The sequence below is a fragment of the Spermophilus citellus genome (assembly GCF_964194105.1).
Source record: "Spermophilus citellus genome assembly, chromosome: 3".
NCBI classification, from domain to species: Eukaryota; Metazoa; Chordata; class Mammalia; order Rodentia; family Sciuridae; genus Spermophilus; species Spermophilus citellus.
In genome coordinates, this window is record NC_138184.1 from 203,378,016 (window position 1) to 203,394,490 (window position 16,475).

Below are 16,475 nucleotides of genomic sequence, written 5' to 3' on the forward strand. Positions count from 1 at the left end.
AATTAAAACTAACTGCTCACAAATTTAAAAATTCAATTTTAACTTTTCATTCTATTCCACGGTTTAAGGTCTATTTTTACATCAATAACACATTATCTTAATCACTGTTGCTTTACATGAAGTTTTGAATTTGTGTAATATAACTCTCTACCTTGTTGTTCATTTTTCAAAATTGCTTTGACAATTCTAGTTCAATCAAGTTCTATATGATTATAGGGTCAGATTGTTAATTTCTACAAAAAGATGGGTAGGATTTTGACCAGGGTAGGATTTACTCAACAAAGAAATATGGGATATACTGTCATCTTAACAATATTGATCAATTATACTCAATCCATAAATATGGCATGTGTTTCCATGTATTTTCATCTCCTTAGGTTTCTTTTTCCAGGTTTTTAAATTTTTAGCATACAAATGCTGAAAAATGGCTTTAGATTTATCTCTAGCCATTTCTTTTTTATTATAATTATTTGAAGTGATTGTAAATGGTGTTCTATTTTAAAGTTTGTTTTCCACATATTCACTTGTTAGTACATACAAATATGATTGTATGTGTGTGTGTGTATGTGTGTGTCTGTGTTGAAATTCCTTTTAATTCCAAGATTGTTAAGAATTTTTAACATGAATAGGTGTTAGATTTTGTTAAAAACATTTTTTATATTTATGAGAATGATAAAGTTCTTTTTAAACTGTATTCTAAAAACATGGACTATTTATTGATTTGGGGATATCAAACTAAACTTTAATTCCAAATATTAATCCCTATTGGTCCTCGTAGATAATTTTTTTTATATGTTTCTGAACTCAGCCTCCTAATATTTGTGTAAGGAATTTTGCCCCTATGTTCATGTGAGAGAGTAGATTATATGTGTCTGCTTACAATACAAGGGTAATTCTAGTTTCATGGAATGAGCTAGAGAGTTTTCCCACATTCTATATTTTTAAAATTTTTTATTTGTTCTTTATAGTTACACATGAAAGAAGAATCTATTTTGATATATTTATACAAACATGAAATATATCGTATGCTAATTAGGATCCCTGTCTTGTGGATGTACATGATGTTGAGACTCAATGTGGTGTATTCATATATGTACATAGGAAAATTACGTCAGATTCATTCTACCATCTTTCCTATTCCTATCCCTGATCCCTTCCCTCATCCTCTATTTCATGAATGAGTTTGTGTAGGTTGGTTTTATTTTGTCTTTAAATATTTGATTGAAATCATTAGTAAAATTATCTAGGCCTATGACTTTTCTTTATAAAAAAAAATTTTAAATAGCTAGTTCAATTTGTTTAAATTACAGATCTAACAATATTTTCCAATTCTTTCTGTGTCATTTTTTTACAATTTGTGCTTTGTATGAATTTATCCATTTAATGGCAATTATCTGGTTTGTTAGCATAAAAATGGCTCATAATATTTCTTTAAAACCCTATTAATTTCTGTAAGGACAATCATTATACACTTTCTTTCACTGATAATTTTGGGAAATTGTGCCTCTTTTATTTTTTATTTTTTCTTGATCAAAGAAAAAATAAAAAATAAAACTAAAGATTTTTAAGTTTTGTTTAGCAAAAACAAACTTTTTTGTTTGTTTTCTCTATTGTTTGTTTTCTATTTCATTGTTTTTCATTCTTTGTTTCTACTTCCTTTGACATAAATTTGCTATTCTTTTATATTCTTAAGGTGGAAAGTTAGATTATTAACTTGAGGTCTCTAGTTTGGTCTAAAGGAAGTGTTTAAGGTCTAAATTTTGCTCTAAATTGACTTTGTCTAGTTGATCTATCAATTATTGTGAATAAGTTATCAAAATTTATAAATAAAATTATCAAATTATTTCTTCTTTTAATTCTGTGAGTCATTGCTTTTTTCGTATTTATACCTGAAATCTTCCTGATGTACTGACACTCTTATCAATATAAAATGTAGGTTTCTCTTTGCAAGAAAAACAGAAATTTGCCTCTATATTTTTGGCATAAGTTCTATCTTGTCTGATATTAATATAATCACTTGAGATTCCTTATAGTTAATTATTTGCATGGATATCTTCTTCTATCCTTCTATCTTTAACCTGTTTGGATCTCCAGAATTGAAGTTCCTCTCTTATAAACAGTGTATCTTTGCTTCCTACCCAGTCTGAAATCTCTCTCTTTTGACTGGAGTTTTTAGACTACAATTGTTGAGAGGATTTGAGGAACATCTGAATCTGTTATGTTTTCCTATATGTAGCATATGATTTCTTATGGTCTTCCTCTAGCATCTTCTTCGTATTACAAAAAAAAAAAAAAAAAAAAAAAAAAACTTTTAAGCCTACTTTTAAATTCTTCTGTTAACTTTATATTATTTTCTTAGTGGTTACTCCAGGCATTACAATTGATGAATTATTGTTTTACTCCAGGTTAAAAATGAATTCATATGCCAGACATGGTGGTGCACATCTGTAATTCCAGCAATTCTGGAGGTTGAGACAGGAGGATCAAGTTCACCGGCAGCCTCACCAACTTAGAGAGACTCTAAGCAACTTAGCAAGACCCTGTCTCAAAAAAAATTAAAAAATAAAAAGGACTGGGGATGTAGCTCATGCCTCTGGGTTCAATTCCCAGTTTTTTAAAAAAATGACTTAATATTTATAAAATATAGTTCTTGAATCCAATTTTCTCCCACTCATTATTCTCATATGTTACATCTATATGTTCTATATTTAATGATACAATGTTATAATCATTGCACCAATCAATCTAATATTTTTTTTAAAAATTAAGAGAAAAAAGGATAACTCATTAATGAAATCTTTTATATTTACTCACATATTACTATTTCCATTGTTCATCCCTCCCCCGAAGTAAATAATTGTTGAGTATCATTTTTTCTCAGCTTGATAGACTTCCGTTAGCATTTCCCTCAGACTTTACTGATCTGAAAATGTCATTAGGCTTTATTTCTGAAGGATAGTTTTGTTAGATGTAGAATTTTACTTGACAGGTGTTCTTAAGCATTTTTTTATTTTTTTATTTTTTATTTTTTTATTGGTTATTCAAAACATTACAAAACTCTTGACATATCATATTTCATACATTCGATTCAAGTGGGTTATGAACTCCCATTTTTACCCCAAATACAGATTGCAGAATCACATCAATTACACATCCACATTTTTACATAATGCCATATTAGTAACTGTTGTATTCTGCTACCTTTCCTATCCTCTACTATCCCCCCTCCCCTCCCCTCCCATCTTCTCTCTCTACCCGATCTGTTGTAATTTAATTCTTTCTCTTGTTTTTTTTCCCTTCCCCCTCACAACCTCTTATATGTAATTTTGTATAACAATGAGGGTCTCCTTCCATTTCCATGCAATTTCCCTTTAATATGCCAGTATATTACCTTTCTGCCTCTACTAGTTTAGATAAAAGGTCAGCTCCTAAACATAAATTTTCTCTGCATGTAATGATCTAAATGTTTTACTCTTCCTGCCTTAAAGACTTCTCTTTATCTTTTTCTTTAAACAGTTTCACTATGATGGCTCTATTATTGGGTCTCTTTCTTTTTCTCTTAATTGTGGTACATGGATATACTTGGAGTAATATATTAATCATGTAATCAGTAATTTTTTGACAATTAAAAAATATGTTTTTGCCTGTATTTCCTTCCTCTTTTTCTGGAACAGTCAAATTCCTCTCCAGAAACCTTGCTCCAATATACACAATGTATCTTTTTTTTTTTTTTTAAATAACCACTAAAAAGTCTATTTGTTATCTTGCTTGAGTGTTCCTTCAACATAAAAGAAAATGTGCCTGCATCTAGAGCTTGAAGATAAATAAGACACTAAACTATGTTTCTCATGACATTGGGCATGAATTCTGGTCACAGTTTGTTGACCTCTGACCATTTCTGTTACTAAGCAGAACATAGCTTCTGTGGCAGAACAGTATAACAGCTTCTCAAACATGATGAAGTTACCAGGTGTGGCCATGGGTTGCATTTGTTTGGGGTGGTAGGTATCAGGGATTAAACTCAAGGGTACTTAACTACTGAGCCACATCCTCAGTACTTTTTTCTAATTTTTTTATTTTGAGACAGGGTCTCTATAAGTTGCTTAGGGCCTTGCTAAATCTCTGAGGCTGGCTTTGAACTTGCAATTTTTCTGCCTCATTCTCCCAAACTTCAGGGATTACAGGCATGTGCCACTGCACCAGGCCATGGATTCTTAAAAACAACTTCCAATTGCTAAGTTAATAACTATTATGACAAGCAGTTTATATATAGATTATAAATAACAATCACTCTTTAAAATTAGACAAGAGATTCTGAAGAGAAGAATATATTATCTTTGAGGAAACACTCCAGTTAAAATCCTGTTTATCAGCAAATTGTGTGACAAAGGACAATTTATTTATTTCATAACCTTAATTTCTTCATTTGTAACTTGGAGATATTAATACCCACATATTAACATAGGATTATTGTGAAAATTAAAGGAGGTAGAATTTTTTAAAGATTAGTAAGGTAGGCATTGAAAAAGTTCAGGGGGAATTTTAGAAAATTACAAATGCATTCAGATAACTGGTTGCATAATCCTTTTAAAATGTCTTACATATAAACGTATCACATCTCATCTTAAATTTATATTTCCAGTTTACAAAATAGGACAGAATGTACTATAAATTTTTATAAATTTAAAGCAGTTGAGAAATCAGTTACTTGATTTAAAAAAACAAATCCAAGTGTTTAAAATTAATGACATGAGAAATAAAACATGGTTTTCACAGTTTTTAAAGTCACATGATGTAATAGCTTACAAATTTGTGTTGATATCAGTTGGCAGATATCCATCAAATTACTCAGACTTACAAAGAATAACAATTGTGGCAATTTACATATGCTTACTGAAAAATCATCGTCTAGACTCACGGATTTTTACCTTCCATTTTCAAAATTTTTTCCTGTCAAATGTAAAATGCTCTAAAGTAGCTCATGCTAATTTTTTCAGTGACAGACATAAAGGATTATTATTAGAAGGTTCCAAAGAAATATTTTAACACAATAAATGTGCATTACATTACAGTAGGTGTTTATGAAAAATACTGATGATACAATTATAGATTTTATATCCAGGTAAAAGATTCATGCTAGTATTATCATTTTAGTAAAATGATAATATATTTTATATATGTATATATTATATATTTAATCTAAAATGATAGTATATATTTTATAAATTATATACTTATATATTTCATAATCTATATAAACTAAAATGAGAAGTCTCAAATTCTTTCAAAATTAAGGGTATTAAAAATGAAATATGTTAGGTGCTCACTCATGGCATTCAATTAGTAGTACAGTCTCAACCAAGACTGAATATTTTCTGATTTACTTATAGTGCTGTCTCGACTTCATTTTCATCTCTTTGCTTCCTAGCAGATTTAAGATGATAGTGTCAACTTTCCTTGGCAGTTGAAAAATCAAATGAGATAATGTTCTAATAAGGTCTTCAATTAAGGTACAATAAATACGTCATCTAAAATGAACCACCAGGTAAACCACTGCCACATGAATTCCAAGACTTAAACAACAAATCTGAGATTGAACTCAACATGTTGCACATACTCCTTCACAGACCGCAGTCCCTTCCTTAGCATTGGCTCCACTATCTACCCAATTATCCAAGCCTGGAAGTCATCCTGAATACTCTCATCTCTCTCAAGTTCCATGTCTAGCCAGACACCACACCCTACACCAAGTGTCCCTCATAAGTCCACACATTCATCTTTTATCTCTTCATACTGCCAAGGACTTTTTACATGTACTTATCATATTTTTCCTGAAGTATTTTAAAATGTTTGTTCCTTTACACTAGCTGCATGACCTGAAACAAATATAGGGAAGCTCAATAAAAACCTATGGTGTTGAAAAGTGAGCATGCTTACAGCCTCTTTCTCTTACTCAATCCCATTAAGTGGGACAGCAAAACTAAAAATCCTCTGGACAGGAGAATAAGTAATCATTCCCTATGGAAATGAAGGCTTCTCCCAAGAAAAGACCTCCATATGCTGTCATCTGAGGAGTTGTGCCACACCACCCTACAGTGAAGCCCAGAATTCCCTAGCTAAGCACCCAGAGCTTCTGTCAGCATCCTAGTGTTTGACTCTTAAATGTGGCTGACAATAAAGATCTCCAGTTAGCAAAGGATGCTTCCAATAAAAGAGAGAGAAAAAAATAGACAAACAGAAAAAAAAACAGGCAATACAGAAGAAAACTCAAGGAACTATATTTATTTATTCTCAAAGATAGAAATTAACTCTTCTTGGTCTTCTTCAGGAGGATATGCTTGAATTCACTATCCAAATCTTCTGAATTTTTAATTTCTGTTAATGTGTTTTTGTTTCCATGAAATCTTCATTATTCATGGATTGTTTCTGTTTTATGGACTCATCTTCATATGTAATGAACACAACATCCCAACAATCCTAATAAGGTTAGCAGTATCTTTACCTTTTTATAGAAGAGAAAATTGGGGCACAGAAAATTTAAAATTTGCTCAAAATCATATACTTAAGCAGGAAGGCACACCAAATTGGAATCCAAGCAGGTAGACTTCAGAGCCCAGACACTTAGCCACTAAACTGCCCCTTGCTGGTCAATAATCCTATTGATTAAAATCCACTGTAAGAGTTAAGCATGCAGCTTGAGCCTGACCAGTATGCAATTGAGACAGACAGGAACAAGGTAATCTCTAAGGTCTTAGTATTCATAATAGCGTATACAGGATTAATGCACTTCAAACAATCACGGCACATTTATTGCCTTAAAAAACACCTCTCAATTCAAGTGCCAAATTCAGAAGTGTCTAAACTGAGCACAGAATTGCAGAGTCCTAAAGTTATTAATACCTGTGCGAGACACCTAATTTAACTGGTCACCCACTGCATAGAGTCAGATGCTATATTAACATAAGGGAAAGGATAACTCAAAATTCTGCTTATAATCTCCTTGTCAATTTAGAAACCCATTATAAGATGATGAATCATTCAAAACACCAATAGTGACAAAACACAAACATGTAAATGAATGGTTTTCCTCTCGTTTCCCCAACCCCCAGCTGTGCTCTCAGCTCTCTTACAGAAGGAGCTTGTGCCCTGCAACACCCCATTCTGTGCCTACTCTCACTTGTAGCTTCCAGGAGCATAAGGAAAAGAGCCTTGACATCAGACACTTGACTAGATTATTTTAACCAAAGATGATTATATACCTATCAAATTGGTTCCACTTGATTGTTGAAGCTACACATATGTTAGACAGCATATGTGGATTAGAAAAATAAAAAACTTCTGGAAGAACTTGGATGTCTAATCAATATTTATAATATTCTGTCTTTGAGTAAATGTGTCTGAAATTCCAACAACCAATGTGGAAGCAGACCTTTATCATTTTATATCTACCCAGTAGCCTTGGGGATCTCCATCATGTCCGTTCTCTCTGCTTCTAACCCAGACTAACTACCAAAGTCTAATTTCCATTCACTGCCCTGCCACAAAATCTATCTCCACAGATCAGGAGTCACTCCATCATCTAGGAAGAATCACATTTTTCTTTAAAAACAACAACAAATAACAAAAGAGCCAAATCACCATGGAGAAAGTTCATTTGTCTAAAATATACATAAACTTTAGTAAAAGGAAAGTGATGCATTATCAAAACCTCTCTAACAGTTCATCTTTCTTCTAAGATTTGAAGATAAAATCATGTCTCTGTCCACCATTACCAACAAATGTCTCTGTGAAATTGAGAAGAACAAACACCTATATTGTGGGTTGAAAAGTATGACCCCAAAATTCATGCCCACCAGGAACTTCAGAATGTGACCTTATTTGTAAATAAAATCTTCACAGATATTAGGACAGGACTGAAATTCAATGACTGGTATCCTTCTAAGAAGAGGGTAAGACACAATGATGCACGGAGAAGAAGGTCATGTGAAGACAGGAAGAAATTGGAGTACTATCACAGAACATCAAAGATTGCCAGGAGCCAACAGAAGCTGGGAAAAAGCAAGTCAGCTCTTCTTTCCTGCAACCTTTAGAGGGAGCTTGGTCCTGCCAATACCATAATTTTGAACCTGAAGACTCCAGTGCTATATAAGAATAAACCACTCTGTTTATGGTAATTTATCATAGCTGCCCTAGAGAAGTCATGCAGCATCTCAAATATAAAATTTAGATTGGTTAATTGCCAATTGAACCATAATTCAAATATCTTGTGTGTGTGTGTGTATAAAATGATTGGAGATGTGTGTGTGTGTGTGTGTGTGTGTGTATACATATACACACATATATACATATATGTGTGTATGTATGTATGCATGTATGTATGTGTATATTTGTGTGTGTATACATACATATATATCCACACAAAAAGGGATTGAACACAGGGGCTTTGCACATGCTAGGCAAGCATTCTATCACTGAGCCACATCCCTAGCCCAACTGTCATTGCTTTTATAAACAAACATTTTGCCTTACATTTCCTCCCCACAAACCCATCATTTTGTTTGTTTTTTGGTGCTGTTGCTCACCTTGATGTAATGAAGATGACTCTCTGCATGAAATGAATAATCAAATGCCGCATAAATTCAAATTTTCTACATAAAATCTATCATAGTATAATGTTTTAGTGTAGACCCTGCAATGTGACTGCCCAGATTCAACTTTTAACTCTACCACAAACTAGCTGTGACCTTATCTGTGTGACTTAACCTCCCCATGCCTAATTTTTCTTCACTTTAAAATAAAAAATAATGGTAGTACATACATAGCACAATTTTGTGAGAATTAAGTGCAACTAGGCTCTGGCTGTGTATGCACAGCATGCAAACACACACTAAACACTATCTAATGATACTGTTCCTGTTTGAATTTGAAATTGTTCCCTATTAGAGTATATGGATTTAAGAATAATCTCCCCTAAGAAAACCATTATGCATTTAAGAATACATGAAAGGAGACAGCTGGTTCCCTTGCCTTCTTATTCTGGGGAGATCTTAGAGGAAATTTCATATTATATAGAGAACATAATATCACAGATAAGAACAAATACATATTTAAAGTTGTTTTAAAGATAGGCTATCGTAAGACATTTCATCCACTGCCTTTTGAACCTTTCTGGTATCTTCTGACCCTTTATCAGTAGACACAAACCATGAGGACATAACATAAGGATTCTAATTTATAATACAAAAGCTGCTACTTAACTTCTCTAAGCTCCTATCAAAGGCAGAATGACTCTCAAAGCACCTAAACCTGAATTAAGTCATCATGCACTCCAGTTTAAAAAGACAAAATGCAAAGGCCCTCTCTGGGTACAAATGTGGGTAAGAATAGGGTTGCCTGCAAGCATACCCACTGTAGCTGAAAGTCACAAGTCAAAATCTAAATTCCTAAAAGAGCCTGAGAGTAGAAAGCATGCCCCTGAAAGCACTTCACTCAGCATAGTACTTTCCTATTTTGAAAACTTTCTGGTTTTGACCTTTCGTGAATGAAGAATTGACCAGAACAGCAAAAGAGAGGTAAACTCAGATTCAAGCGTTCCCTCTCCATTGAGCAAGCCATGCTGCACTCTTATCAATGTGAATGTGGACAGGCATAGGCCACCACACCTGTCTGCCTTTAAAACACACACACACACACACACACACACACACACACACACACACACTCTTTTAAATAAAAATTTAAACATTTTATATCATTTTAATATATTAATTTAAAGGAAAACACATATTGTGTTTGCATAATATATAAAGGGAAATAGTATCATATGACAGATAGCCCAGCTTGTCTCCATCTTCCTGAGTACTTCAAGTTCTAACACTAAATACATGCAGGAGATATGGTGCATAAACTTCTAGAAGTACCAATGGGATAAGATAGAAAAACTCAACAACAGTAATAGCTTTTTCTTCTACAAATAAATAGCAGAACAATAATATTATAAAAGACAGGAATGAGATATGAAGAAAGGAACAAATGTAACTTAAACTGACCCATAGTTCAGTTTTTTCACTTGAAGTCATTTTTATCTCTATTAAAAAATCATTTCAAAGTCAGCCTTTATTAGAAAAACCTCAAAATACTTTATTTAAAATACTCTATATAATATGTCATTTTGTGACCAATCCCTCCAATCCTCCATAATTCTATCATTCCTGATCTCCAGGGCACTCAAAACTCTGAGTTAAAAGAGTCCTTAGGAAACCAAAACCACAAATGCCAAAGAGATGGCACAAACAACTTCTATTTTCTGCAAGTAGGGTTCAAGAGCACAAAGCTATGAAGTCACAATGGCTGAACTGTGTCCCCCAAAGCTCCAATGTTCTTTGTGATGTGACTGTGTGGCTATGGAGTTAGCTTCATTAAGTCTTGTTAAGATGAGGTCATCACAGTGTCCCTAATCAAATATGACCGTTGATCATTGTCATTATACAAAAGAAGATATTTGGACACAGACACAGGAGGAAGACCATATGAGGGCACAAGGGAGAAGACACCCATCTCCAAGCCAAGGAGAGAAGCCTGGAACAGACTGTAGCCCTCATGAGGAAGTTCATGCTAGCATGACCTCAGACCTCTAGCCTCCAGATAAGACAACAGCTTCCTATTGTTTAAACCACTCAGTTTGTGGTACTTTGTTAACAGCTGCCCTGGCAAAATCGGTCAGGGCTCTTGTCTTCTAATGGGATGAAAGGCAAAGCCAGGATCAATACCTGGGTCCTAGAGTCCAATACCCAGGGGAGCAGCCACCTCATGAGAAGGGCTTGCTGCCAACTCCCTGCTTTCACTCTAAGCTCACTCCCTCAAAACTCTTAAAAGTAACTCTACCATGTCTTTCTCTGCTCTCCTTCTTGACCACTGTTGCCCTCCTGGAATGATATGGCAAGAGACGCTCACAGATGCCAGTGTCTGCTCTTATGCACCCAGGCCTCCAGAACTGTGGGCCAAATAAATCTGTTCTTTATGTAAAAAAATAAATAAACTTGTTCAACTTCTTAAGGATCATGCTAAATATACACTGCTCATGCAGCACTTTAGTGAACACCACTCCCACATCACCAACAGGACATTTTCATACAGACGTCTCATGAACTGAAAACATCTAAAACCCAAATCAACCACTTCAAAAGGTCAGTAACGACACTATTTTGGAATCTAACAAGGTCTAGGCATAACAATCCACTCCTCAGACAACTACACTGGGCCTTGATTCCATAGTTATATTAAAAAATTCTACAAAATAAAAAATAAACCTCCTTTCAAAGCGATTATTTGAAGATTAAATTGAGTAACAGTACTTTCAAGCTATAAAGTGTTAAAAACAAGTCAATGTACTCACAAACTACTTCTATCTCTGAAACCATTTTTTCAATCATTCAAAATTAGAACTATTGATATTTTCCTCCCATATCATCTATAACCCATAACCCTGGCATTTTTTCTTCAAAATATCATTTTTTGTTGCTGCTTTCTAACAGATCCATAATTTCCACTCTCTAGTACTTTGAATGACTGATTTATCAGCTTCTAATTTCCTCTGTATTTTATCTATATTGTATCATACTACCAGATTTCTCTTTAAGAATACAGTCTGCTGGAGAGCCATCAGAGGCTCACTGACCCACACAGTGTGGACCCATTTATGCAGCCCTGCGTTCTACAACAGGATTGCAGCCTAAGGCTAGTTCCCCTGTTCATCTCCCTGCTCGGAATGAAGTCATCTTGCCAGGAAACCCAGCTCTCAGTGTGCCTAGGTTCACCATATTCTTCTCCCTTGTGTTGCCCTTTCAGGTGTCCTAAGGCCTTGCCAGTGTCATTCTCTGCCAGTGTTAACAAGTAGATCATCCACAATTTTCATTTTACTCTACTTGCTTCTTCCCTTAAAATGTCCTACAAATGGACCTACCTGTCATAATGATGCTATTATCATTATGAACTTGCTCTAAACCTTGAATCTAGATCAGCACCCATATTGAGAAAAGGTTGATTAATTCTAGTACACACCCCACAAGCTGGGGAACATGCCGGCTGGCCAGTCTCCTGGCCCTCTCCTAATGCCTCACATTCAGGGGCTACCAGAATCAAATTCAATAGCACTGTCCAACTTGTCTTCCTCCACAGTTCAACAAAAACCAACTGATGCATCTCAGCCGGTGGTTTCCAATCCCATCATGCATAGAACCCTCTTTATACATTTTTACTACTTTGCATTTACTATGAACTGAAATTCATACTGAATAAGAGGTATGCACATGTATAATTTCAAATATTCATAATTTCAAATGTACTAATCTATATCTACATGCAACTAAAACACATGGATATATGTGAAATATATTTCACATATATCCATGTGTTTTAGTTACATATGAAATTTGTCTTTACTACTATGTGTTTTAGTTACATATGAAATTTGTCTTTACTACTATGTGTTTTAGTTACATATGAAATTTGTCTTTACTACTATGAAATGAAATTAATAGATAATAGGACATACGCATAACATACAATTTAAAATATTTATGTAAATAATTTCAAATATATTTACCTATATATAACCAGAATTGTAAAAAGAAATAAAAAGTTATTTATAATAAAACAGTATATTTGAATACATAAATAGGTACAATTATGTTGGAAAACATTGAGGCATTGGGTCACACCTACATATAGAATCAGCATTAATGCAACCACTATAAATACAGACTGATCTACAGGTACAACATCAGTGACTTCAATAACACAAGCAGAACTACCATTAGTTATATATTTTCCAAGTTATGTATGTAAAAGTTATAGAAGAACATTCAACAAAACAAAATTCATTTTTCTTCTAAATTTACACTGCAGTTATGTTCCTGGGAAATTTGGTATGCAATAAATCTGTACAGATCATACTTTTTGTTTATATTTGAAAGAGTTGAGGGTTATAGCCTCAGGAAAATATAAACAAGTTTTGCACTCTGTGAATGCCTAATAGTACAGTCAAAAGCCTTCTGGAACATAATTGTTCATTGTATTAGAGCAGGGAATGACAAACTTTTTTCCCTAAAGAGTCAGACTTTACAGAAATAAAGGGGACCATACAGTCTGGCACAAGAATATAAGAATACAGCCACAGACAACACATAAATAAATGGGATTGACTCTGTTTAAATAACACTTTATTTGCAAAATCAGGCAGCAGGCTACAGGTGCAGCAGGACCTCTCTAGAGCGACTCATATATATTGAAAGGTGTCCAGCTGCCACCCACTAAATGTCAGTTGCACTGTCCTATTATTGTGACCACAAAGATAACTCCTATGAGCAAGAACCACTCCACCTTCATCTCACCACTGAGAATCCTGATCTAAACCATTGCTATGTGCTTGACAACCAGTCCTTTTCTATGCCTGCCTGTAATGCAACTTCTGTTCAATTTATCTTAATTCTAATTGAGGGCCCAGCCAGCACCTTAGCTCCCTTTCTCTAATGAAGGGATTTCCTCAGTAATTAGAATATTTTCAAAATGATTTGACATTGATGTGCCACCATATATTATTCCTCAACTTGTTATCTATATGCTCTGTCTACCACCGGGAAGACAGATTCCTTGAGAGCAAAGACCCTATCTAACACTTCATCATATTTATAGACTCTAGCTTAATGATTTTCTGTAAGTTACGCAATAATTATGATAGAGTGAACGTCATGCTGGATGGTGAGGCTATTCCTGTGAAAGTTCAATAAAGATCCATGAATTCTATAAAATCATATTGAATAGAGAGGGGAGGACCCATTTCAGATTCCAATAAGAATCATAACAAAAATAAACAGGGTGGTGACCATAGGAAACTTCTCTGAAAAGAGATTTAAATTAATACCTGGCATCTAAAAAGATCCAAGGAAGAGCACTGTAACCAGGAGAAGAGCATGTGTAAAATCCCTAAAATAGAAACCCCTGTGGCATGAATGAAGAAAAACCAGTCATACAGTATTTGACACAGAGTTTTAAATAAGGGGAGTGATATAATATGATTTAGCTCTTTAAAAAGATTATACTAGTTTCAGAGTAGGGAACAGACAATAATAACTCCAGAGAAGAAGCAGGGAGTTCAATTTAGAAGTGATTGCAAGGAAGAACTGATGATGTCCTGGAGTGGGGCCATTATGGTTTGGCCATGAGTTGCCCTCCGAAAGCTTCTATTTAATGGAAGTACATGAAGAGGTGAATGATCAGATCACAATAGCTGTGATCTGATCAGTGTATCCTAGTGTAAATGAATTAACTGGGTGCTAGCCACAGGCAGGTGGGGCATGGCTGGAAGAAGGAGGTTACTGAGGGCGTACCCTGAAAGGGTTTGACCTCTTCTTCTCCCTCTATGCTTTCCAGACACCTTGAGGTGAGCAGCTTTCCTCTTCCATCCCCTCTATCCTGATATACTGCTTCACCTAAAGTACAGAATAATGAAGCCAGTTGATTGTGACTGAATCTCTGAAACTATGAGCCCAAATCAACTTTTCTCATCTTGTTGGACATTTTCATCACAACAATGAAAAGCTTACTAATACAGGGGGTGACACTGAAGAGACACTTGTGACATATATATATAAACAGATTTGAGATATCTTTTAGAAAACTAATCAATAGGACTTGACTTGTTGACTGGCTACATTTGGTTAGGAGAAGACTGGATGTTGCTATTAGGAATGCAGGAATAATATGGTTTGGGATATGGTGGAAGGACAAAAGAGCTTTGGGGATGTAAGTTTGAGGTAACTGTTATGCAATGATTGATTCTTGAAGATGGAACCACACTTGCATTCCCACAATGAGCCTTGCTTGATAGTGATATATTTTTTTAATATATATTATCGGATTCTAGAGGAGATGCCAAGTAGGCAGAGGAATGTGAAATGAGATGGAGACAAGGTCTTAAAGGGATGCATGTGTCTAGGTCATTGTGGCTGCTATTTAAATTCATGAAAGGAATCACCTAGGAAAAAGTACTTATTAGAGTAGGAGGGAAAATCCACCCCCCCCCCGTCCTGAAACTCTCCAAAACTTAGAGGAAAAAGCCAGTACAAGAGGAAAAGGAAAACCTTAATACATCTGTACAGATCATACTTTTTGTTTCTATTTGAAAGAATCACAGAAAAGAAAATTTCAACTATGTGCATCTGTTAACAGGATGGGTAAAATAAAACTGAGTGAGAGCTGTACATTCCGTTTGGTGAGAAGGAGGTAACTCATGAACTTTATAAGAGCAGTCTCAGCTAAATAGGAATGAAGGAAGCCAAACCAATATGATATGAAAAGAGGAATGAGAAAAGAGAAAGCAGACTTCTCAGAAATAAGTAGTGTAAATTATATTGATAGTTATGAGAAACAAGCCAGGCTAGTGAGAGAGCGCCTGTAGTTCACCAGTACCTTCATACAGGTAAACCACTGATATTTACCTCATCTGGCTTCACAGAACAAGTAGTTGTGATCTCTTCAATGCAAAAATAAACTGATATCTCAGGTCAAAAAAATTTGTACTTTTAAAGATATAGAGATAAAGCTACTAATCCTGAGTTATGACACTGAACCGAAAATTCCCCACAAATAAGAGGTGATATTTCATTTCTTTTCAAGCACAGAAACTTTTCTAGGCAGAAACTAATTTCATAAAAATTAAAATCTTATATAGCAACTACATTATAAAAGGAATCTTTAGGAAAATGGCAAAGTAGAGGAAATATTACAATATAAGTCTCCCTAATATATAAAGGGTATAATTTATCAATAAGAAAGTCAATAGAAGGTACAGTAAATGACATATACAAAGAAATCAAGAAAGAAGACATTCAAATGATTAATAAGACAGCATACCATGAGCTTCTCATTATTAAAGAATTTCCCATAAAAACATGAATGTAGAGCAATGTCACTCTAATATGTATTTTAGGAGCTCCTCAAACAAAATCAAATATACAGAAGTCCTCAATTACCATCAATGCATAGCAGTATTTTTCTAAACATATATATGGTTACAAAACATACATATATCTATACATACAACAGTATAGTCTTGTCTTCTTAACATTAATTTGATATAATTTGTTAAGAGGCACTGATATCAGCATACACACACCAATGAAAACTATAAAAATTTAATTTAAGAACTCAGCATATTCTGAGATGTAAAATACATATGCAGTTACAAACATCATACAAACACAAAAGCACAGACAACAAGTAAAAGTGCCTACCTTCCCTGATTGCTGTGAAAGGGGTACCCTCTTCTTCTTGCAGCCTGATCACCTTCAGGGCTACCAACTTCCCATTTACCCTGAGAGAAACAAAAGAAAAGATGAAAAGTGAAAATATGTGCCTATTAAGGCTCTAATTGTCTTCCTTACCATTTTTATTTTATGCAATTTTGCTTTGAAAAT

The 16,475-nt window shown here is 34.3% G+C and overlaps 1 protein-coding gene across 2 annotated transcripts in view; it reads right to left on the reverse strand.

Annotated features, from left to right (window-relative positions):
• CDK14 (cyclin dependent kinase 14) overlaps positions 1–16,475 on the reverse strand; it is a 600,063-nt gene that overhangs the window by 390,968 nt on the left and 192,620 nt on the right. For both annotated transcript variants that reach the window (XR_014021222.1, XM_081287662.1), the window contains exon 5: positions 16,293–16,372. Coding sequence is in view for 1 of the 2 variants with exons in the window: in XM_081287662.1 (XP_081143788.1) it covers positions 16,293–16,372 (80 nt within the window). In the remaining variant the exon portion in view is untranslated. The remainder of the gene's footprint in view (positions 1–16,292; positions 16,373–16,475) is intronic.